General features: G+C 40.7%; 1 protein-coding gene across 9 annotated transcripts in view; it reads right to left on the reverse strand.

Annotated features, from left to right (window-relative positions):
• Positions 1-25,344, reverse strand: part of BABAM2 (BRISC and BRCA1 A complex member 2) — a 488,359-nt gene that overhangs the window by 322,902 nt on the left and 140,113 nt on the right. For all 9 annotated transcript variants that reach the window (XR_016229520.1, XM_017340849.4, XM_002709945.6 and 6 more), the window contains one exon: positions 6,440-6,634. Coding sequence is in view for 8 of the 9 variants with exons in the window: in XM_017340849.4 (XP_017196338.1) it covers positions 6,440-6,634 (195 nt within the window). In the remaining variant the exon portion in view is untranslated. The remainder of the gene's footprint in view (positions 1-6,439; positions 6,635-25,344) is intronic.

Here is a 25,344-nt window from a genome sequence, read left to right on the forward strand (position 1 = left end):
CCCAAGGTGGCCCAGGGCTTCATAGGGCATCGCGTGACAAGAGAAAAGGCGTACACTCATAGATCTCTCTCCCTCTTCTGATAAAACCACCAGAATTCAATTAGAGAGGTTCCATCCTAATGACCTTAACCAATCCTATCCACTTCCCAAAAGCCCTACCTCAAATACCATAGTCAGATTAAGTTTCTACCATGTGAATATCATCCCATGGGGATTAAATTTCAACATGTGACGCTTTGGGGGGCATTCAAAATATATCCAAACCACATCAATTTTTAAGATTCTGACCTTAAAAATCACTCTGCTCAGTAGTAGGAAGGAGTTCTGTGTGGAGATTTTGATGACAAAAATGTTTAGAGGAAACTACCAATGTGATAATTGTATCAGGGTTTTTTTCCTTGTTTCCATATTTTATTATAATTATATAAAATGTAACCACTGGGGGACAATGGATAAAGAATGCTTAGCATCTCTCTTCTATTTTATAACTTCCTATGATATAATTGTCTCAAAAGGTTTTACAAAATAAAAATTAAGTGCATTAAAAAACAACTCTGGCTATGCAGGCACACAGTACCTATTCTTCAATCTGAACATATCAGCTTCCATTCCAATGTATCGCCTGTATTTTATGTGTTTTAAAATGTCTACTAAAGCTGGCGCCGCGGCTCACTAGGCTAATCCTCCGCCTTGCAGCGCCGGCACACCGGGTTCTAGTCCCGGTCGGGGCGCCGGATTCTGTCCCGGTTGCCCCTCTTCCAGGCCAGCTCTCTGCTGTGGCCAGGGAGTGCAGTGGAGGATGGCCCAAGTCCTTGGGCCCTGCACCCCATGGGAGACCAGGAGAAGTACCTGGCTCCTGCCATCGGATCAGCGTGGTGCGCCAGCCGCAGCGCGCCGGCTGCAGCGGCCATTGGAGGGTAAACCAACGGCAAAAGGAAGACCTTTCTCTCTCTCTCTCTCTCTCTGCCTGTCAAAAAAAAAAAAAAAAAAAGAAAGAAAGAAAGAAAAAGAAAAAGAAAAAAATGTCTACTAAAAACTATGAAACCAACATAGACAAGGAAGACAATGTTAAGAACTCATTAAAGGAGATGGGCAAAGAAATATGGAGAAATGACTTCATAAATAAAAAGACAAAGGCAAAGAATTAACACAGAGTAGGGCCTTTTGTGTGTCTAATATTTACTTTCAAATGTGCACTTGCTAAAAGTCTCAATGGAAGTTTTTGGGAAAGAGAAGAGTGCCTGTGCAGAGGGTGGGTATGCTGCCAATCAGCAGGCTTGTCAGAGAGCTGACAGCAGATCAGAGTCCTTTTCTTTGTGTATTTGAAATTTTCCTTCTGTCAGCTGATAGTAAAAGAGGTATCTCAGGTTTTTAAAAGCCTCATAATTTTGGAGCAGAATATAAACATGTGGCAAAAAAATCCATTGAAGGCAACAGTGAGGCCATCCTCTGTAATAGATATAAATACATGCAATGCAAAGATATTAAATAATTACACAGAGTCTTGTGTTCATTTCTCAGACCAGAAAAAAACAAAATACTCATGGATTTACATTTAGGCCAAAAGAACATACTGATTTTTTTTAGTGTTTGGACAGTATATGAATCTTGTTTTAATTAATAAACATCATTTTATTTCATATAAAAAGTCTTCAATGTTTCCGTTGCCACTAAGACATAATAGATGTGATTAACTGACAACAAACTGTTTATAGATGTGCTACAATTTCTGTTCCCCAATCTCCTTGCCCTCGAATTTCCCCAACCATGTAACCCACCGATTCCCTCTATATCAGTGCAATGTCTACCTTCCTTTTAGTTCATCAAAAAGGCTGTCCTTTGTTGCTCCATTTCTCACTGTTTGGCTTTTCCACTGAATGCTTAGAAAGAATATACGTTCCAGCTGAGATATAATCAAGTCAATACCGCTATTTAATTTTTTATGAAAATGGATTGAGTCTTCTCAACTGAATTTTAACACTCTCAGGAAAGAGCTATATCTGAAATACTTATTTATTTACTCAAAATCCAGTACAGTAAACTTCCCATAAATGAACATTAGTCTTACCATGTGTTAGCCTCATTGGATTGTATTTTGCTGGTTTGGTGCAACATTCTAGTACATACAAACAATTTTTAGTATTGATTTTGTAATCTTTCATAATAGCTGTCGAGCTCAGTGCTATCAGACAAACTGAAGCACATGAACTGTGTAACTTCAATCAAGTCCCTAATAAAACAGTAAATAGGGCAAGGTCAAAAGAAAAGCCCTGGGATGTTATGTAAGACCTCTGAAAGCTGACAAGTTACACCCAATCATTTAGGTGTAGCTCCTCACTGAGTCAATAAGTAAGAAAGGAACACAGTCAGTGGAATACTAAGAAAGATCAAACGCTTTACCAGTATATATCTAAATCTATGAAATTCACCTTCCTTCAAAGAGTAAAATAAATTCATCATGACCGTTTCTTGGTTACCCAACTGTTGCTTCAACTGACTACTGCCTTCTTATTTAAATGTTCGTAATGCTTAAAGATCTGAGTATAATTTATTTTTCAATCTCCAGAATGTTTCTACTTACTACAGACTTCCAGGATCAAGCTGCTTCTCCCAGACTTCTCAAAAAATAATGCCTCTGACAGCACATCTCTCAGTTTCTCCAGCTCCCTGAAACAGTATCTTCTAGAGCATCCAGAAGGCACACAGCCATGCCAACTCCTTGATCTTAGCACAGAGAGACCTATTCTGGACTTCTGACCTCCAGAACTACAACATAACAAATCTCGTCTTAAATCAAGTATGTGGTAAATTTTTAGAGCAGCAATAGGAAACTAATACAGTCCATCATTTAAAAAAAAAAAATCTAGGCCCCAAATCCAGTTTCTTTCTTTCCGCCAGGGTCCTGTGTTCATGATCCAGATTCTTGGTCTGTTTTGGATTACATTCACAGGCAATCCTTTTATGTTTTCTGGAACCGTGATGCCAAGTTCTAAATTTTTTTAAAGAATTATTTATTTATTGTAAAGACAGGGTTGAAAGAGAGAGAGAGAGAAGAAAGAGAGAAAGAGAGAAAGAGAGAGAGAGAGAGAGAGAGAGAGGGAGAGAAAGAGAAAATCTTCCATCCAATGATTCTATTCCCAAATGGCTGCCACTGCCCAGGATAGTCCAGGCCAAAGCCAGAAGCCCAGAACTCCATCCAGATTCCCCACTTGGGTGGCAGGGACTCAAGTACTTGAGACATCTTCACTGTTTTCTCAGGTGCGTGAGCAGGGAGCTGGATCAGAAGAGGAGCAGCTGGGACCAGAACTGGCACTCATATGGGATGCTGGCAATGCACCACCCCCTCCCAGAAGCTCTAATTTGTTCATTCCCAAAGACTCGCCTTTATATCCTATTTCCTCACCTACTCCCTGATTCTACCTCATGTGCTCCCGTATCTCCTAAATCCTCCTTAGGCCTGGATTGTTGTTTACAGTCTGTCTACCATGCCGTTTTATGAGATTCTCAGTTTCTTTATTTCTTCTGAATCCATAACCATCACCCTAATGTTTACAAATTACTCAATATCAAATCAAAATAAACTGGGATAATTATGGTAGTAATAGGCTTTGTAAATCAACAAAGGAAAATCAACAACATTAAACACAAAGTTTTAAAAATATTATAAACTATCTGTTTTAAGTGAATTTCAACTTCCACATTTAAATGAAGTATTAGCTAAACTTCAAAATATAATTTCAAAAATTCTTAGAGCACAAAGGTACCATAAAATTGGATTATATTAAAAAGTCAGTGTTGATATCAAAAAGGGAAATGAGTTGGGAGGGCAAATCCTAAAAAATGAAAGACAAATAACTTGGAAAATGATTCCTACTTTCAAATGAGCCTACAAACACTATTGATAACAAAGCTTAACAAGGAGAATCATTCCAAATGAATTCATATCCATTTCTGAGAGGACAATTTAGCTGATTATTTAATAGAAAGAACACTGGGAACAGAGGATAAAATAAGTTCAACAAAATTGAACAAATTAAAGTTTCTAAATAATAATTGATAACCTTGAACTTGAACTATTGGTAGGTATGTAAAAATGGTATAGCTATTATGGAAAACAGCATGAAAAGTCCTTAAAAATTAAAAATAGAATTATCATATGAACTATCAATCTCACTTTTATGTATGTGTGTATGTATATATACATATATAATTCAAAATAGGATTACAAAGACATATTTACACACTTATGTTCACTGCAGCATTATTTACAAGGCAAAGACTCCAAAATGCTGAAGGAGTAGATAAACAAGACATGGTGTTTGTGTGTGTGTGTGTGTGTGTGTGTGTGTGAGAGCGAGAGCGAGAGAGAGATGGAATACTATGCAACTTTAAAAAGGGAGAAAATCCATCACATGCTACATGGATGAGCATCAAAGATATACGATGCTGAGCTGGTATTGTGGCACAGTGGGTTAAGCCACCACTTGCAATGCTGACAGCACATATCAGAGTGTTGGTTTGAGTCCAGACTGCTTCACTTCCTATCCAGCTTCCTGCTAATGTGACTAGGCAGCAGATAACCAAAGTACTTGGGCCCCTGCCACCCATGTGGGAGACCAGGATGGAGTTCCTGGCTCCTGGCTTTGGCCTGTCCCACCCTCTCAACCTCTCTTCCTTTCTCTCTCCTTCTCGCAATCTGTGATACTCTGCTTTTCAAAGTATTTAAAAGAAAAAAAAAAAAGAGAGAGAGAGAGATGATAATAAGTTAAATAAACCAGTCACAAAAGGACAAATACTGTATGATTCCACTCACATTAAGTATCTAGAAGAGCCAAAACCATAGAAACAGAAAGTAGAAAGGTGTCAAATATTAGGGGAAACAGGATTCAGTGTTTAATGAGTTTTCCTAGATGAACAAGCTCCAAAGTTCTACTGCACTGTGGGGAGCAACTGGGAGCAACTCGGACTAGACTAAGTTACTGGAATTAAGACTTATTCTATGCTTCTGCTCTCCCACAATATGGCGCTGGGAGAGAAGAAAACAGTTTCTACACAGCTGCCTCCAGTTCAGCCAATAAACTGTAGGACCTGCTCCTGATTGGAGGAGAGCAGCGTACTCGGCGTGTGGGCAGCCGAGCACGGATTGGCGGAGGAGGACTATAAAGGAGGAGAGAGACGGCATGCACCAGGAACATCTAAGGGGAACATCTAAGGGGAACACCTGTGCAGCCCCCGAGAGAGCCGGCCGGCGGTGTGCTGCTCCCCTGCGGAAGTGGGGAAAGCGGCCAGGGGGAACCGCCCTTCCACGGAGGTGGAAGGGATGGTAGCCAACCCGGGAAGAACCAGCAGCAAACCCGGGGAGGGCCGAGCAGACAAAAGAACAGCGCAGGGTTTAGTGTCGTTCCTCCACGAAGAGGGGGAGCGACACTGCACAACTCATGTGAATAAAGTTAACCCTACTGAGTTGTGCACTTAAAAATGGTAAAGGTGGCAATTTAATGTTATGTGCCTTTTTGCAGATATTTCTCTCCTCTCTTTCTTGCTATCTCTCTGACACTCTGCCTTGCAAATAAATAAATAAATCTTTTAAAAATAGGGCAGGGAGAGTGATGTAAAAAAATGTAGAGCAGGGTAAAAGGGGAGAGAGAGTGGGTTGAGTGACTATTTTAAAAGAGGGGGTTAAAAGACTTGCATATAAATGTTTCTTTTTTTAAAAAAAGATTTGTTTTATTTATATAAAAAGCAGAGTTACAGAGAGAGAAAGGGAGAGAGACAGAGAGAGAGTATTCCAGGAGCCAGGAGCTTCTTTTGGGTCTCCCAAGTGGGTGCAGGGGCCCAAGCACTTGACCCATCCTCTGTTGCTTTCCCAAACCATCAACAGGGAGCTGTACTAGAAGTGGATCACCTGGGACTCAAACCAGCCCCATATGGGATGCTGGCGCCACAGGTGGCTCATGGCCTGGGAAAAGCAGTGGACGATGGACCAAGTATTTGAGCCCCTGTCCAAGTGGGAGACCCAGACAAAGCTCCTGGCTTCAGCCTAGCTCAGCCCTGGCTATTATAGCCATCCAGGGAGTGAACCAGTGGATGGAATCTCTCTCTCTCTCTCTCTCTGTAATTCTATCAAATAAGTAAGTATATATATGAATATATCATCTGCTGCTGCTTTCCCAGACCCATTAGCAGAGAGCTGGATTAGAAGTAGAGCAGCTGGGACTTGAAATAGTCCTCATATGGGATACCAAAATTGGTAGGAGCCAGGACACGAACCAGGATGCTGGCATTGCAGGTGGTAGCTTTACCCACTATACTACCATGCCAGCCCCACTATGCTCATTTAAAGAAATGACCAGGGTTTACTACATATGGACATCTAAAATGATTATGTAACTTAATACCAGATAGAGATACTTTTATTCCCAGTATCTAAAAACCTTACCCAGTTGTTTTTTTTCCCAGCATAAATTTCCATGTTCTCTCCATATTGTGGTTCTTCCAGTAATGTCTGGTATTCAAACATAAGGCGAGAGCTCTCTCGGAGGCGGCTGCATTGAAACTGGTGATACTGTTGCACAAGTTCTTTCACCACCAATAAGAGACATTCAGGATTTGAAGGATTCCAGGAGGCAAGGTTCTGCAAAAGTCATAAATGAAACATCACTTTATAAGGAATCTTCATACAAATCCAATGGCACATTCACCCATACATATAAAGAACAATGATACAAATCTAAAGTGAACAGACTATACCTAACTAGCCATGAACCCAGAGATGAAGTTAGAAGAGTCTTCTGATCTTGGTGATTTCTCCTGCCTTCTAAAATTCCTCGCAGAAAATTCAAGGAGGAATTCATGAATAAGCAGAAACAGTTAAGTGTAAAGCAAGGTAGTAACAAAATAAGAAACCTAAATATTCTAGAAGACCATAATTTTAGCCCTGGAAGACTTAATTTGTTTCTTATTCTTTTACAACTTTAATTTTTTCAATCTGTATATAAATTCAGCATTATCTGTGAAAGTAATTCAACTAAGTTTCCCAAACCATCTGCATCTGTATTACCAGATATAAATAGATGCTCCACAACACTGAAGCCTCACAGAACTACAGGCACAGTGATGACAACTAGGCCTGAAAAAAAGACAAGAATGGAGTAGAGATGAGGGAAAATACAATTAGGAAATGCAAGGTTCAGATAAAAGGAGGAAGGAAGTAACCATGAAGTCTAATGAGCAGGAAAGCTTTTAGGACTAAGGAATAAAAGTTAGTAAGCTCACATTCCTTCATTCAACAAATATGTACCCATGCCTACTGCACCCCAGCCAATGCGCTAAGCAGTGGGGGGGGGGGGGGGTGGAGCCTTTGCTTTCAAGAGCTTAGATTTTAATGGATCAAAATAAACAACAAAAAAAATTAAATATATCAGATGAGATAAATGCTGCTAAGAAAAATATAGTAGCACACCCCACCCCCCCCCATCTGCAGCTTTACATTTTGAAGTTTTGGTTGCCCTAGTGTCAATCATTGAGAAATGTTAGCAATAAGGAATTAGAAGAACGTGTTGAGCCATCCACAGAGTAAGAGGAAGAAAAAGAAGAAACTGAAGCAGAATCTACAAAGTGGTATCACTAAAATTTGCCAGTGTTTCAAATTACACAGAAATTTAAGAACAAAATTATAGAATATAATCCTCAAAATCCTCAATTGAATGCAGCATTCAAGTCACCTGAACGATCACTAAAGGATTCCAACCTCTGCAGCAATACTTCAATGGGTTAAAAAGAAAGAGACCACAACCTCCAATTGCAATGGTCTTCCAAAAAGTTTCAGCAAAAAAAAAAAAACACGTAAACTTGAGGATCTCCAAACACCAACATTGTCTGTTCCTGACATCAAACCACTGATACCATTATGACTCCATGGTCAAGGGTCAAAGTTGGCTGATCCTCCTCTGAGAGTGCTTACTCGGATTAAATGACAATGAAGAAAACATTAAGTGCTCCTTATTGATAGGAAGGATACTTCTTACGGGATGTTCAAATGAAGATAAGAGAGAAAAGGTAAGCACTTCAACAACATACAATGAATGAAGTAAGTTCCTTGATATGAAAATGATCTGAAGGAAAGAGTACCAAGTCCTCCCTGGCAAATCTCTCCACCTCAAAAGCCTGAAATTCCTTTTAAGCTACTCAAGAACATATTCAAAGTATCAAGAGAGTATAACAACATAGACAGAACTTTAAAAAATTATTACATAGCTTGTAATGCATTTCCTTTAGAGATCATCAATAAATATTATAAATAGGTAAAATATACAATATTCCATTTCTTGATTTCTAGTCCTTTTGCCAGTACTTGAACAAAAACAAAAAGCTTTCAGATGCCTCAATTTTTAATTTTACCGTTTCTCTTTAGCTTCTTGGCAAGCTATAAGCCTATAACCACACATTAAAAAAATAAATTCTGAAACTATGTAAGTTGGCAAACATCTTTTACCAATATGAATTCATTTCAAGTCATTCAGCCTAATTGTTAAATGCATAGTAAAGATGTGCCACCCAGCCCTTTTCCATTAGATTAAAATCTCTCAAAACACTGCAATGCATTTGACCTTCTTGGCCATTCAATGCACACTTAACTGGAAAACACCCGCATCAGGGGAGGTTTAGAAATGCTACACAAGACAAAAATTCCTCTAGTACCGCTACATGAACGTTTCAACTCATTAGGTAATTTGTGATTTGAACCACTTTGTCTAGAAGGGAGGGGTACAGAAAATATGCAAGGCTTAAAACAGGTTACTCCCTAAGACAAGGGCATTGCTTGAAAAACCAATGGATGTTTGAACTTTCCACCATCTTGAATAGGAGATACATGAAAACGTCCAAAGCTCCTTCAGAGAAAGGCGATGGGGCAGAAGGCATAAATTAGTGAGCCTCTTTATAAAGGAGGGAAAACTAAGTCTCTTTCTCTCTACTCAAAAAGTTCTTATCCTTCTTAACTTTGGTACTACATGAAGAAAGAAATCTGAAATGAGGATAAACAAAAAGAGTAGGCATAGGGCCTATAACATAATACCACAGAGAATAGAAATGGGGTTCTATAAAGAGGAGTGAATGCTCCAATGTAAGAAGTAGTCCGTACAGCAGACTCATAGAATGGCAACTGCTGTAAGTTACACTCAGTGACCTCAGAGTCAGCCCTAAAGGCATTCTGGTCTGGCTGAAAAGCCTAAGAGAGCATTTCACACCTGGAAAGCCAGGATACTCATGCAAAAAGTGTCCCTACATGGAGGACTTCCATGGGTGAGACTCCAGTGGAAAAGAAGTAGTCATCAAAGAAGGATGTATTTTTTCTTCGAAGCGAGGAAAGAACTTCCACTTTGCTTATGGCCTTGTCTGAATTGTTATATCTTAATGTTAGCCGTCGCAAAGCACACCAGACACCGGAGTAAGGGAAAGGGTTTATCGGGGAACAACCTACAGACCGGAGTGAAGGGGCGGCGAAGGAAAAAAAAGGGAGAAAGAGAATATAAGAGAGAAACAGAGAGGAGAGGAGCTAGCAAGGAGAGAGGATAGAGCAGAGCAGAGGAGAGAGGAGAGCAGAGCCAAGAGACCAGAGGAGGAGGCTAGAGAGAGGAACCGACAGAGAGCAGGATGGAAGGGCCAAGAGAGAAGAGCCAAGAGCCAAGAGACCAGAGGGGGAGGCTGGAGAGAGGAACCGAGAGAGAGCAGGAGAGAAGGACCAAGAGAGCATGTGTTCAGGGACAGGCCCTTTTAAAACTTTGCGGGAGGGCGGGCAGGGAAGCAGGAGCAGCCAATCCCATTAGGATGGGGGTGGAGCCTGGCTCAGGTAGCTGGGCCATGCGGCCAACTGCGCTAGTTTCCTAACATGAATAATGATGGAGTTTGTGTACTCAAAAGGCTTCTATAGCCTAGGCGGCTCATGTCAAGAGCCTCGGGTGATCACTGACGTCATATCTAAGAGTGTTGATTGTTAAATTAACAACCGGAGTCACTGTGTACTAACTTCCCATGCAGGACCTCTGTCCTCAAAGAGCTACAATATTAGCATTAATGATCAAACTTGTTAGCAAAGATTTACCTTGTTCTGGTTTGTTATATTCTTACACATCGTAAGTTCTAGTTATGTCTAAGTGTCAAACTCCATTGCCTGTATTCTCAGGTGTTTCTTTAGAGTTTATTAAGCGTCTCAAACATGAACTCTTGGATACATGTCTCTGATATTCCTACCTCATATGCTTTAACATAATGTCAAATACAGAGTACAGAATGGTTAAAGGCCTCAGGATTACTGAGGCAGTTGTTTCAATGCATCTTATTGTGTGCTACACCTTTGCCTAAGGGATACTTTCTTCTGCATCCCACTAAACTCAAAACCTGGGATAGTGAAGATATAAAACTTCCCAAACAAAGCTCAGGTTTCTACACTAGAGGCAGATTACCTGGGATATGTTCTAACTCCAAAAAGTGTGTTCTCTCAGTCAAGAGAAAGGAAGCTATTCTATACTTAAAAGACAGCTAGCTAAGGATATTTCTGGGAACAGCAATATTCTGTGGAATTTGGATTCCAAGCTTTCATATGGAACTTTAAAAGGCCCTGATACGGACATTGGGCTGGAAAAGGTAGCCACAAAAGGTGTTCCAAAGAATTAAGGAGCTTTTAACAGAAGCTCCAACATTGGGAATTGCTGATGGCAGGATTCTATGGAATGCGGATTCCAGGCCTTGGAGTCTAAGCCTTTGTATGTGCTTTAAAAGGCTCTGATATAGACACACTGTGATGGACAGGGGAGCCACAACAGGTGTTCCAAGGAATTAAAGAGTATTTAACAGAAGCTCCAACAGTAGAAATTCCTGAGCAAGCCATTCATAGAAGATCCTCTTCAAATCATAAATTAGCTTAAATGGAAGGGACTTTACCAGGTGCTACTGGAACATGACTACCTCAGTGAAATTAGGATTAAACTTCTACCTCTCAAGTCTTCACAGGTGAACTCCAAAGACACGTTATGATTTTTCTGTAAGCCAATCAGAGATCTTAAGCAAAAAGATAAGTAAAACCTTTACTTTCATCGCTTCAAAACTGCTACACCTTAAGGCAGACATGCTGTACCTGCCTCTTCTTTTGAAGAAGTTTCTCTCTGGAAACTGCTACTGATAATAAAACTCCTAATGGGCTCTTCTATTACAATTTTCTATGTTCAAGCTAAATGGATTTTAAAATCTACATAAGGGTAACCTTTCCACCTTAAGGGGCACACCATTCACTATTGGTTTTGCTCCAATTTTGCTTATGCTAATTAACAAACATGTTTCAGAACTCAATAACTTCTGGGAATAACTGACCATTACAGGGGACACAGCCATTGGCGCTGAGACTGCTCCAATTCCTAAAGTGAATCTGTTTAATAAGATAGGTGGAGACTTCCAGACCCAGGAAAGGCAGGGCCTGCACTATGCCCCTCATAAGCAGGAAACAGCTACAGAAGATATGATGATTCTACGCCCTTCAATAGCCCTTAGGATTAAGGGCTAGAAAGTCTTTGAAGGAGGAATGATGGAGGCAGGTAGATGGGTGAGCTGGAAGACCATGCCCTCACCATGCCCCTGTGTGATCTCATCCCCCTACCTGATCCCACCTGTATGCCCACCTACCAAGCAGGCTACGTGACCACTTCCCTTTGGAAGTGGAGAAAAGACCTGGAACACGGTGAGCCCGGCCCTTATTTTCCTCGATGCCCTGGATGTCCTTGCTGCCCTGAGCCTTTGGAGCACATGGTCTGCAGGCCACCAGCTCCATGCTTTCCAGCCTGCACACTCTTCCACATGACTCTCAGCCTGCTCTCTGCTCGGTATGGACCCCAATTTAATTTCTGGACTTTTCCTTCTCTCTTAAAGCCCTCACTCCCCTATGCATTTCTCTCATTAAATAAAAAGTTAGAAACTTAAAAAAATGGGATTTTAAACATGAGGAATAAAAGAATGCATTAGGATTATTTGATAAAATAATCAAAACAGGAAAATGCAAAAGAATTTACTGATTTACAGTAAAAAAAAAAACACCAACTTCATTCATTCTCACTAAAACACTGAAAAGAGTTTAGGGAAGTTATTACACTAATTGTTTTTAAGGACTGGTTACCTAAAGAGGATGACTAACTGTTGATAATCAAGTATACATTATTATAACTGAAACACTGTAGAATATAAATCTGGCAAACCTCTCCCACTTTAGTTCAATGAACTATCAGTTTAAACCACAGAATTGGCACCTGCCTCTCTGTAGTCATAATCAATCCCATGTGCGATGGGTAATTTAGGATTCTCTACTTTGGCTTCCCCTATCCCAGGGTTTCCTGATCTGACAGATACTTCAAATTCATGTGACTCTCCATCTCCCCACAATACTTCTCACAAATACATTCATCATGCACCTTATATTCCCAAATCAATGGGCTCATGGACTTGAACAAGTCCAACTGATCCTGAGTTTCTCAGTTTTCTTATATCAGAAAGAGAGGGATAGAAGCAAGTATTTGGCATAGCAGTTAAGACACTTGCATCCTATGTCTGAATGCCTGGGTTCAACAATCACCTGTAGCTCTGGAATCCAACCTCCTGTTAATACAGGCCCTGGGAGACAGCAGCCACGTGTCAAGTAATTGGCTGCTGCCATTGATGTGGGAAACCTATACTGAGTTCTTGGCTTCCTGTTTCAGCCTTGGCCTAGCACCATTGGTTGCTGCTGTTTGATGAGTGAATCAGTTAATATGAAATTTCTCTCTCTCTCTCTCTCTCTCTCTCTCTCTCTCTCTCTCCTCCCACAACCCTCCTATCAAATAAATATTTTTTTAAAGTGGGAGATATCATTTTCCTCAATTCAAGTTTCACTTATTCAAAATCACAGTTTTTCAGTCAAACTGAAGCAAATTTAAACATATATAAAGAAATCAATAATGGACAAAATAGAGAAACAATGAAATGGGTTCACGTTTTTGGAGAGATTAATGAAAAAAGCAAGCAATTAAGACCTGGGACCAGGCCGGCGCCGCGGCTCACTAGGCTAATCCTCCGCCTAGCGGCGCCGGCACACCGGGTTCTAGTCCCGGTCGGGGCGCCGGATTCTGTCCCGGTTGCCCCTCTTCCAGGCCAGCCCTCTGCTGTGGCCAGGGAGTGCAGTGGAGGATGGCCCAGGTGCTTGGGCCCTGCACCCCATGGGAGACCAGGAAAAGCACCTGGCTCCTGGCTCCTGCCATCGGATCAGCGCGGTGCGCCGGCCGCAGCGCGCCGGCCGCGGCGGCCATTGGAGGGTGAACCAACGGCAAAGGAAGACCTTTCTCTCTGTCTCTCTCTCTCTCACTGTCCACTCTGCCTGTCAAAAAAAAAAAAAAATTAAAAAAAAAAAAAAAAAAAAAGACCTGGGACCACCAATGCCTAATATTGATGGGGTGGGGGGAATCTTCTAAGGGAAAAACTTTTTTGTCTAACAATCTTACAACAAAAATTTTCAATCAATAAAAGAAAGTACAGGAATAAATTTAAAATTTAACACAAAAATTAGATGAACTCTCTTCCCATAAAATTCTGCCCAACTGCCTAGCACATCAATAAAATAAAATCAAAACTGATTAACAATATTAAAATATGTAACTTCATTAGTAATCAAAGAAATGTCATTTTCTTCATTCTCCTTTTAACAAACTAATTTTTCATTGAAAAATGTATGCACATGGTAAAAGAAACTTTTTCAAGTAGCAGGAAAGAGCACACAAACAATACTAGCAGGTCTCCTTCCCAACCTACATTAGCAGAGCCCCTCCCCAAGGAAAACTATTCCTACTCACTCAGGGTGGCACACAACACCAGGGTATGCCCTTCTTGGATATTCCTACAGATCACTGGATTTGCCCAATGTGCTTCCTCCCCCACTCTTTGAAGCTCCACACCCTGCCCCCGGGGTTCACCTAGTGCCCCCTGGATCAGCGTCGCACTTTGAGCTCATTAGCCTGACTTCTATTCCAAGACAGACTTTCAGTTCCACAAAGTGCTTCTTGTTCCAATGGGACTCACTGATTTGACCTGTCCTAACCTAGCACTCTTCACAGGCAATATGATGAAAAACAAAGTTTATATCTTAGTGGCTCTTTTTTTCTTTAAAGATTTACTTTATTTATTTGAAAGGCAGAGTTAGACAGACAGACAGACAGACAGACACACACACACACACACACACATCTTCCACCCTCTGGTTCATTCCCCAAACTGCTGCAAAAGCCGGGGCTGGGCCAGGCTGAAGGCAGGAGCCAGGAGCTTCTTCTGGGTCTCCCACAGGGTTGCAGGGGCCCAAGCATTTGGGATCTTCTGCTGCTTTCCCAGGCACATTAGCAGGGAGTTGGATTGGAAGTGGAGCAGCTGGGACTTGAACCGGTGCCCGTATGGGATGCCAATGTTGCAGGTGTTGGCTTACCTCATTATGCCACAATGCTGACCCAAAATTAGTGGTTCTTTCTTTCAGCAAAAAGCTAATGTTGGTGAGGATGTGGTTTAACAGCACTTGTACATTTGTACAATTTATGAGAGTATAAATTGGTACAGTTTAAATACATACACATATAAAGAATCTTAAAAATGGTCTTTCTCAAGACCCCTAGAAATCCCATTTCTGAGATTCTTGCTAAGAAAAAAACTAAAAATAAGGAAGGGAAAGCTTTATAAACAAAAATGTACACTGAGTCATTTATAATATCATGAAACTGCAAATAATCTAAATGCCAGATAAGAAGTGTCTTAAAGACGGTGAAAGTCATTCAGAAGAATAATGCACAACCAGTATTTTAGAAAATACTTTCATTAAAATAATAATAAATGAAGACAGATATAAATATATTTACATTATTATCACATGTTATCCCCATTCCCTCCAAATCCTCCATGGAAAAAAAAAATCTATGCCTAGAAAAATTACTGGAAGAAATATTAATAACTGATGCTCATAGTCAGAAACTATTTTGAAGAATTTTTCCCTTGTTTTTCCAAATTTCCTAGTTTTCTGAGTGTATATTACACATGTATGTATATTCATATGTATATGTATATATAAAACACATGTGCATACCTTTCTGATAGACAAATATAAAACTTTAAAATAGAGTAGTACACTTCATATATTTCATTTCACACCATGTTTCAGTCTCAAAGCTTAAAAATTATACTTGCCCTTTCTTCATTTTATAAGGTCAGACTTCAATTGTATCTTCTAACAAACTATAAAAAAGTTAGCCAGTTCTATAACCTTCTGGAGAACAAATCTTGCATTATTTAACTCTAAATACATATGCTTCAAATAGCCTTGACCTTACTATTTCTTAAATTCTAACCCTCATAGAACATTTCCCACAAGCTAATGCAATATGTTAGAACATAGTGGTAACAGCTGTAGTAATTTATTATGCTTCTCTCAACTAAAATGCTTTTGTGTTATGCTCATGTGAATGGGAAATCTTTGAAAATGACCAGACATTTTACATTTCTAACACAACTGTAACTGAACCCATATGGATTTTTAAAATATCACTTCATCCAGAGAATACAAAAGATAACAAAAATAAATTTGCTATTTCTCTATTGGTAAGAGGACTAAGTATTATCAGCAAAGAGCAGGTTATATGTTTAAGTCCTATAATATATCATCTAAACACATAACTTAAATGGGATTATTTTAAACATGTTTTTCATAATTTCTTCAAATACAGCAACTTCCTAGCTTTCTAAAATTGAATTATTATAACATGAATTTAGGGGTGGGAGAAAGGGAAGCTGGCTAACTTTAGGACTACAAATCGCAAATCTACTCCCTCCCCATGTAACTACCATCCAAATATATATAGTCATCTGGCTAACAAAAACAACAGCACAGCACTCCCAACCCTTACAGTGAGAGTTTTACCTTGCAGTTAATATTTTAAGATTTTATTCTTGAAAAGATTCACCCATTAACAAAGTGCAGTAGACACAAAGGAGACAGGACATCATGTACTCCTAAAGGACACTCACAAAAATAAATAATGGTAATGCAAAAAAATGAAAGAAAAGTTTTGCAATCCTCAAGGACTTTATTTTTAAATATTCTAATAATCCTCTTTAGTTCTGTAAGCAGAGTGTATTGAGTCTGAGATTTGAGATTGTTGCAATGATATTTGAAGTTGTTGCAGATTATAATCTTTAAAAACCCAGTGGATTCTGGGAAGCACAAAAGCTAATTAGAAAGAAATGCAAATCACTGACATCCAAACAAACAGCTAAATAGGCATCAATATAAAACAACTTCTGGGATTAATATGGGGTGGTGGAAGTAATCCTAAATATAATTCAGATCTCTCACCTACTAAGGAAGTGTGTCTGACAAGCAAACTGAACATATGCTTGGAAAATGTGATTTAGGACCTGTGTTCAGAGATTACTGCTGGAGTCAGGATTAGGGAGAATGGAAGCCCTGCAAGACCTGAACTCTGCTTCAGCCAGACCATCTCTGCTGTGCTAGTACTTTTTGGTTTGGTTTGGTTTGGTTGAAGTTTTACCTAAGACGTTATTTGAGGGAAAAAATGGAAAAACTGACAATCTAATAGATGGGAATACTTCCGTGAAACCCTGTGATCTTGCTCCCCTTCCTGGTTATGACACTCTTCTTCTCAGTACCACAAACCCTGCTGGGAGGAATTCAGAATCACAAAATAAGGCACGGGATCTTCAAGGCATGCATTTTCCCTAGTTTTTAAGATTTTTATCTGCAAAACACCGAATTAGTTGATAAATACAGAGATCTTGAATCAAATAAAAGGGATTTGTCCCCTTAAATCAGAAACAACTTGACAATAAGCAAAGTGGAGTGGGCATCTGCTCAAAAACTTTAGCCTGGCACCAGCCACAGAAGCTTCTAGCTGTGGTTCTGCTCCTGCATTATCTAGAGCTCTCCAAGGTTCTGATCAGCCTTTCGACCAATAGCCAACTTCCTTGGTTGTGTGGTTGTGTTGCAGGGTTAAGGGTTGGGGGTGGGGAGGGCAGTCTTTGTCCTAGGCACCTTCTGAAAGGGCCTATTTTTAAAAAACCAATTGATATGTAGGAAAAAATCCAGCAATCTATCCCCTTGCTTAAAATTATTAACGCAGGGTTAGCATTGTGGCACAGTGCGTTAAGCTGCTGCCTGAGATGCTGGCATCTCGTATGGCACCAGTTTGAGTCCTGGCTGCTCCACTTCTGATCCAGCTCCCTGCTAATGCACCTGGGAAAGCAGCAGAAGCTGGCCCAACTGCTTGGGACCCTGCACCTACACGGGAGACCAGGATGAAGTTCCACGCTCCTAGCTTCAGGCAGCCCCAGCCCCGGCCACTGCAGTCATCTGGGGAGTAAATCAGCAGATGGAAGATTCTGTCTCTGTGTGTATCTCTCTCTGTCTCTTCTCTCTCTGTAATTCTGCCTTTCAAATAAATATTTTTTAAAAATCAGTAACTCCGGGCCGGCACCGCAGCTCACTAGGCTAATCCTCCGCCTAGCGGCGCCGGCACACCGGGTTCTAGTCCCGGTCCGGGCGCTGGATTCTGTCCCGGTTGCCCCTCTTCCAGGCCAGCTCTCTGCTGTGGCCCGGGAGTGCAGTGGAGGATGGCCCAGGTGCTTGGGCCCTGCACCCCATGGGAGACCAGGAGAAGCACCTGGCTCCTGGCTCCTGCCATCGGATCAGCGCGGTGTGCCGGCCGCAGCGCGCCGGCCGCGGCGGCCATTGGAGGGTGAACCAACGGCAAGGGAGGACCTTTCTCTCTGTCTCTCTCTCTCACTGTCCACTCTGCCTGTCAAAAAAAAAAAAAAAAATCAGTAACTCCTCTGGCTACTAGTAATATGATCCTGACTATCCTATCAATATAGAACATAACAGTGACATATTCTCAACAAAAAACTATTATCTTGAACAAAATATACAAATACTTTAGCAGCTCTAAAAAAATCACTTGTCCACAAGATTTTGTAATAGTACTGACAAGACTCAGAGAAAAACAAAACAAAGCATTTTTTAAGTCTGAACTTTTCAAAATGCCATTTGGTAGGCAGCCTCACACAGTTGCTAGGTAAGCAAAACTTCCAACAGCGGGGCTCTGGAGGTATCTTCACAAATCTACCAAGAGATGACCTACTGGTGCATCCCACCAGAATTTTTGCTATCATCCTAATTTTGTGCTAGGGTGTCCGAAACCTAGAATTGGCATACATTATTTGTTTAGCTCCTTCCATAGGCAAGCATGCTTTAAACCTACAATGTGCAAAAGTATAACAAAATTAGGCCTGCAGCTCCATTTGAAAGATGTGAAATCCTATAATCCTGCTTCTTGCCCATCAGAAGGTGCTCTATAGACTACCTTTCAGCTGGGCTTGGAGAAGGTGACCAGCACCCAGCCTCCCTCCATGTTGAAATCACATTTCACATAAGTTTCTAGGATCACTAAGCTCATTTCCAGGTTGTTTCTTTCTTTAGAATTGGAGATGGATAAATGGGAGGAAACAAGGGTGGGAGAGAAGATGGAGTAAAATCTTCAACCACATGTCCTGACCAAGATTTACTCGTGTATTAAGGAGGAAAAACAGAAGGAGATTCCTTTCTGTCTTGGAAATGCTCGCAAATCAGATGGCAATGAAAAGAAAGAGTAGTCTCGAAATGAAAAGAATCTTCATTACCTTTCTTCTTCTCAACATTACAAACACTTAGAGAATAAAAACAGCACCTTTTCCACAACGTAAATAAGAGACTAAGGCTAGGAACACTGAAATTATTGGCTATAATCACCTTGGGGAGTATTAGACTTAAAAATGACTTAATTTGTCTAATTTTTTTCTGTAAATATTATCTGTATCCATATAATTTTCAGGTGATAACTTTTAAACACAAAACCAAATGTGTTTGGAGTGAAAAATGCTCAAGTTCTGTACCTATTTTCTCCAAGAGCATATGAGCAACTATTAAGTTCAATGTAGAACAAAATGCCAGTGTAGACTGAAATTTGACTAAAGATCCCTAAATAGTAAAAGTCCTTTGTGGCCCCAGACTGACTGTGGCCCCTACACAAATGTTCCTGTTTACCTGAGCCACTGACGCCACATACCTTCTCCATCAGTGTTACTCACACCATGGGTGGCTACATTGCAATGGCAGAAAGGAAATTAGCAAATATGATTTCTATCTTAATTCAAATTGTTTTTCCTGTGGATGTATTTAAATTTTCCAGGTTGCTCGAATATCATCCAGGGATGTGATTTTTGAAGGAGACAGCTTGTTACTGTTTTTCCTGGCTGTACTACAAGAAACAACAGTGTGAGCTTATTTTAAGTTAATGTGTGCTTCTGTGTTTCTTTACAAGAAATTAACTGCAATCATTTAGTTAAAGCAAACACTTTGTTAGTAGTTCACTTTTCATTAGAAAATGTCTTTAGGGGACTTTCAGCCTTAGAAAGTCAAGAATCCCAATTCTGCCCATAGATTTCAAACTTGGAGCAAATTATGTACATCACATTGAAAGACCATTCAAGCCGAGTGGTCCTTTCCTGGCACTGAGTGTTCTTACAGCAAAGGTGGATCAGAACATCACAGGACTCCTATCTACTATAGCAAGAGAGTAACTGTTTTCTTGTCTCATGAAGAGTCTTATTTCCTTCTAACTACAATAATCACAAGAAAACCCCCTAGGTATGGGCAGTGTTGAAAAAACAGAACAAAAAGGCCGGTGCTGTGGCACTCTAGGTTAATCCTCTGCCTGCGGCACTGGCATCCCATATGGGTGCCGTTCTAGTCCCGGTTGCTCCTCTTCCAGTCCTGCTCTCCGCTGTGGCCTGGGAGGGCAGTAGAGAATGGCCCAAGTGCTTGGGCCCCTGCACCCCAATGGGAGACCTGGAGGAAGTCTTGGCTCCTGGCTTCAGATCAGCACAGTTCCAGCCACTGCAGCCATTTGGGGAGTGAACCAACAGAAGGAAGACCTTTCTCTCTGTCTCTCTCACTGGCTGTAACTCCATCTGTCAAATAAATAAATAAAAATCTTAAAAAAATTGTTAAAAGAAGAAGAAGAGTTTCAACCAAGTTGTTACTTGTAACTACAGAAACATCTGCATGCTGACTCCTGGTTTCTGATCACTGCCCTAGAGGAAGTCCCTAGCTAAGAGGTCCCTGGGCTACAATGATTCACATTATAGAATTGTTTCTCCTCTCGTGAGCTAGGAGCTCCCTTGACTTCATTCTAGAACTGCAGAATTTGCCAGATTCTTTTCCTCTTAGTGAAAAATCTCAGTTCTGGGCCTTCCTGGCCAGTGGCTTTAAAGCCATCAATGTCCCAGTAACGTAATTTTTATGTAAATGGATAAGGAAAATTCAAACTGAAAAGGAGGCTACCTCAAGCTCTTATTGTTACCACGGGGGGTGGGGGGGGGATGTAAAGTAGTCAACTAAGGGAAAAGATAGACACAAAGTACAACATGTGGGATAGTAAAAGCTCCCAGCATGCTTACCTTTCCCAATAAAAACTCCATCTCTTGACCCCTGGTCATATTTTGTTCTTGGCCTAAAAGCCCCATTGAATACTCATCCAGTGTCTGATGCCCAACATCCAGTTTCCCTCCTTCTGTTTACAGCAACCCAAATTTCCCTGTGAAAGCACCCTTCTTCATTCTCAGATACAGGTTTTGAGTAAGAACCTCCAAATCAGGGCCAGAGCTGTGGTGTAGTAGGTTAATGCCTGTGATGCTGGCATTCCATAAGGGCACCAGTTCAAGACCTGGCTGCTCCACTTTGGATCCAGCTCCCTGCTGATGCATCTGGGAAAGCAGCGGAAGATGGTCCAAGTCCTTGGGTCCTTGCATCCATATGGGAGATCCGGAAGAACCTCTGGGCTCCTGGCTTTGGTCTGGCCCAGCCCTGGCAGTTGTGGCCATTTGAGGAGTGAACCAGTGGATGGAAGACCTCCCTCTCCCTCTTCCTCTCCCTCTCCCTCTCCCTTTTCCTCTCTCTCCTCCTCTTCCTCCTCTTCCTCCTCCTGCTTCTCCTTCTCCTCCTCTCTGTAACTCTGCCTTTCAAATAAATAAAAAATAAAATCTTCAAAAAAAAAAAAAAAAACCCTCCAAATAAAGTTCCATAAATTCTGACTGCTTAACCCCATCTAACCCCATCAACATTTTTCACACACCTAGTCTCAATAACTGATTCAGGGATAGGCACATACCAAATCAACCCAAATGAGAGATAAATGAAGACATCAGTTGGGACTACTATTGAGAAATAAAGGCTTTCTTTCTTCTTGTGGTAAGACAATATAGAGTGTAGACCTGAGTAAAATTTTGTCTTCGTAAGAGAAGGGACTTGAGCAACTGTGTGGCTATGCAGATTAAGCCAACAAAATGGAAGGCAGAGGAGAGAAGATAGGAAATGGAAAGAAACTAGGTCTTTAAATGGCATTTTGGCCACTGTACCAAGCCTTATCTGAAGCCCAACTTTTAAATTGTAAACCCAATAAATTTTCTTTACTGCTTAAGTCAGTTTGAATAAAACTTCTATTATTTATGAGAGAAAATAAAAGTGCTGATATTTATAATGTATCACCATTTTACCTTCTTGAGGGGAAAGAAGAGAGATCTGTAAACTCCTAGTAGGTCATATTATTCAAGTGTCCTTTAATTGAAAACTTAAACTTGGTTTAGGTACTTCTGTCCTACCAGAGACAGAAGTTGAGTAGCTTCTTAAATTTACCGGCAGGAAAATCTACATGAAGAGTTAACCCATTTCCACTAATTCAACAGTGACTATAATCATTTTTCTTAAGAAAAAAAAAAAAGGAAAAGTAGAAGACTATAGTATAATACAGTTCACTCAATGAATTTAAATTAAAACAAATCTGAAAAAGGAATCTGAGAAGTTCTGCATCCCAGAGCTTTTCAAACACCAAGGTTTTTCGATTCAGTGGATAATAATGTGAGACTTCAGAAGTAGCCATAGACTCACTGAAGGACTCAAGACCAGATAAGGACACTGATTCCTGACACATGTCTTGGGGCCATAACAACAAACAGCCCCCAAGCCCCTCCATAGCACTCAGTTTGGAGAGTAGGTCTTCTGTGGCTTCACAGTCCCTTACCAAGCAGATGTCTTCACCTTTCCTCCACTTGATTGGAACATATTTAACACATATTAACCATCCCAGGGCATCAGATGGCTTGGATGTGTGCCTCACACCAATAAACCTTCACATATCTTGCACATATTCTTTCTCCAGAGAGACATAAGGCCCCCCCTCAAAGCAGCCCTGGTGACTGCTTCTGGCCATTATCAACTGAGCAACATGTGGCAGTTACTGTTCCATCAAGTTTCACTTCCTTAAATCAGCCACCCCTCTCCAGCCCCCAAACTCATTCCTCACCAATTCTTTAAAAACTGTGCTGCTTCTCATGATCAACTAAAGGAAAGCATCTGATTCAAATGATAGCACCCAAGCAACCTTCCTTGGGTGCAAGTACTCTTTCCAATGCAATGTTCCATAAAACTTAACAAAGCCCTAACACCCTAAGCTACCTATTTCTATTACCATCAACTCACTATCATCAAACAAAATGGGGTCTTTGTATCAATAAATACCACTTTTAAAAAAATCCCTTAACAGAAGACCTAGGAAGCTCGATCTCTCGCCACAAGGGTATGAATCTTTTCTACCTACAGCCCTAGATATCACACTGGCATTATCAGAATACATGTGGAAGCAACATAAAAAGACAGATTCTCAGATCTCACCTTCTGATTCAGCAAGCCTGGGGTGCAACATACTCTTTAACCCTAGAGAATCTGTTTAGTGATTCATATACTCAGATAGCAAAGAAGAAGCCGGAAATTTAATTATCTTCCTGGTGATTTTTCTCATGTTGATTAGTAGCTCAAAAAATTGCACAAAATGCATCAGACCTGCACAGACGACCCACTGACTGCTCAGGAGGTCTGCAAACGCTGCCTGCTAGACACTTCCACAAGCTGCTCTACTCATTTCCCAAGAGGTGAGAGTTCTACTTCCAGATCTCTGGCCCATTCTTTTTTTTTTTTTTTTTAAGATTATTTATTTATTTATTTGAGAGTTAAGAGTTACAAACAGTGAGGGGGAGAGACAGAGAGAAAGGTCTTCCTTTCATTGGTTCACTCCCAAATGGCTGCAATGGTCAGAGCTGTGCTGGAGCTGTGCCGATCCGAAGCCAGGAGCCAGGTGCTTCTTCCTGGTCTCCCACATGGGTGCAGGGCCCAAGCACTTGGGCCATCCTCCACCGGGACACAGCAGAGAGCTGGACTGGAAGAGAAGCAGCCGGGACTAGAACCGGCGCCCATATGGGATGCCGGCGTCACAGGCAGAGGATTAACCTACTGCGCCACGTCACTGGCCCCCTCTGACCCATTCTAACAATGATAAATACCTTGAATCCAGAGCTGTCATTACATTGGCTGGGGGACAAGGGGGTGGGTGAATGTGGGATTTGGAAATCACCAAAAATGGAGAGCCAACATCGTTCTTACTAATTTCTGCTTGTCCTACAGTAGCAAATTTTTACTAAACTTGACCACCTCATCTGCCTGGATCTGTAATATCCTCAGGTTCTTCTTGGGATCCCATCATTCCTGGTTTAATGTCATCCATGCCCCAGAAAAAAAAAAAAAAAGCACCAAATACCTTACTAAATGGTGTGATCATTTTTAAATTGGACATTTATTTGCATTGAATTTTAAATCATCATTTTTACCTCAAAAGTTTCTGTGATGGCTCCATTAATATGAAGGCGTTTTGAAGCATCTGTAAATTGGCAGCCTCAGGCTGCAGACATGCCTTCTTTGACCCACACAAAATTTTTATTTGAAAATCTTTAGACAAAGCATACACTTCACTAGGTCACAATCCTTACCAACTCCAACTGTTTAATATTTAGCTTTTACACTCACTTGTGTTACTTGCCTGGCTCCTTCAGACATACAATCTTGCAACCTCTGAATTAAGACTTTAGGGGGGCCGGCACTGTGGGTAGTGGGTAAAGCCGCTGCCTGCAGTGCTGGCATCCCATATAGGCACCAGTTCGAGTCCCGGCTGCTCCACTTCCAATTCAGCTCTCTGCAATGGCCTGGGAAAGCAGTAGAAGACAGCCCAAGGACTTGGGCCTCTGCACAAGTGTGAGAGACGAGAAGGCTCCTGGCTGTAGATTGGCATAGCTCCAGCCATTGTGGCCAATTGGGGAATGAACTAGTGGATGGAAGACCTCGCTCTCTCTGCCTCTCCTTCTCTCTGTGTAACTCTTTCAAATAAATAAATAAATCTTAAAAAAAAAAAAAAAAAAACCAAAGACTTTAGGGCATTTCCTAAAGAGACTGTTTAGTTTCTTCCGTGCTTTCTTCACATATTACACATGCATTAGGTGTTTATTGGTGTCATGTAAGCAAACAGCAGGAAATTTATTCACCTTTGTTCAAGTATCTGGCTCAATGTTATTGGCTACTCAACACGGAAACTCAAATTATTTTTCTAGTGAATTAAATTCGTTATATTAAAGGATCTAAATATTTTCCAGGGTCAATAATGATACTGGTTATTGGGAGCCAAATTAATCTGTGGTTATGAGCAGTAGACAAAAGAAAACTGGACAATTCTGAAAATATAATATTGCAATATGACTAATCATCAGAAGTTTGAACTGTCTAAAAAATAATATCTTACCAGCGTTCTAAGATACAGTTTCTTTCTGAAGGCTAGCAAATTTGAATTAAGAATGTGGAAAAAATCCAGTTTAAAAACAAAATGAAATTATCATGGAAACAGACAAGGTCTATGGGGTACAAAATGGCACATTAAATCAGTTCCCAGTTCAAAAAACCTACATGAGATGTTGATCTTCCTGTTTTTCATAAACCTTATAATTGTGCTTCCAGAAAACTACCAAGCATCTGCCTCTATGTAGCTAATTCTTTTAATCTTGGAGCTCTCACAAGGAAATAGAGAGTATTCTGTGCCAGGATCACTATCTTCTCCAGCCAAAATCGCTAAGTCTTAGAGCCAATTTCCTCTTAGTAAATTTTGATCAAATTCTTCCCATTTGCAGCTTCCTTAGTACTGGTAATGGTTGCACATGTCACAAGTTGATACAAATGTGTATATGTTTAACAATGTATATTATGAAGTTAACAGTTATATGCATACCTATGCACAGAGGTAAGCATAAGTTTATGCAGGTAATCACACATACATATGCATCCAAACTAGTTTCTATAAGTCTCTTTATGTG

The sequence above is a fragment of the Oryctolagus cuniculus genome, chromosome 2 (assembly GCF_051225735.1).
Source record: "Oryctolagus cuniculus isolate XC-2025 breed Fujian yellow rabbit chromosome 2, ASM5122573v1, whole genome shotgun sequence".
Lineage (NCBI taxonomy): Eukaryota > Metazoa > Chordata > Mammalia > Lagomorpha > Leporidae > Oryctolagus > Oryctolagus cuniculus.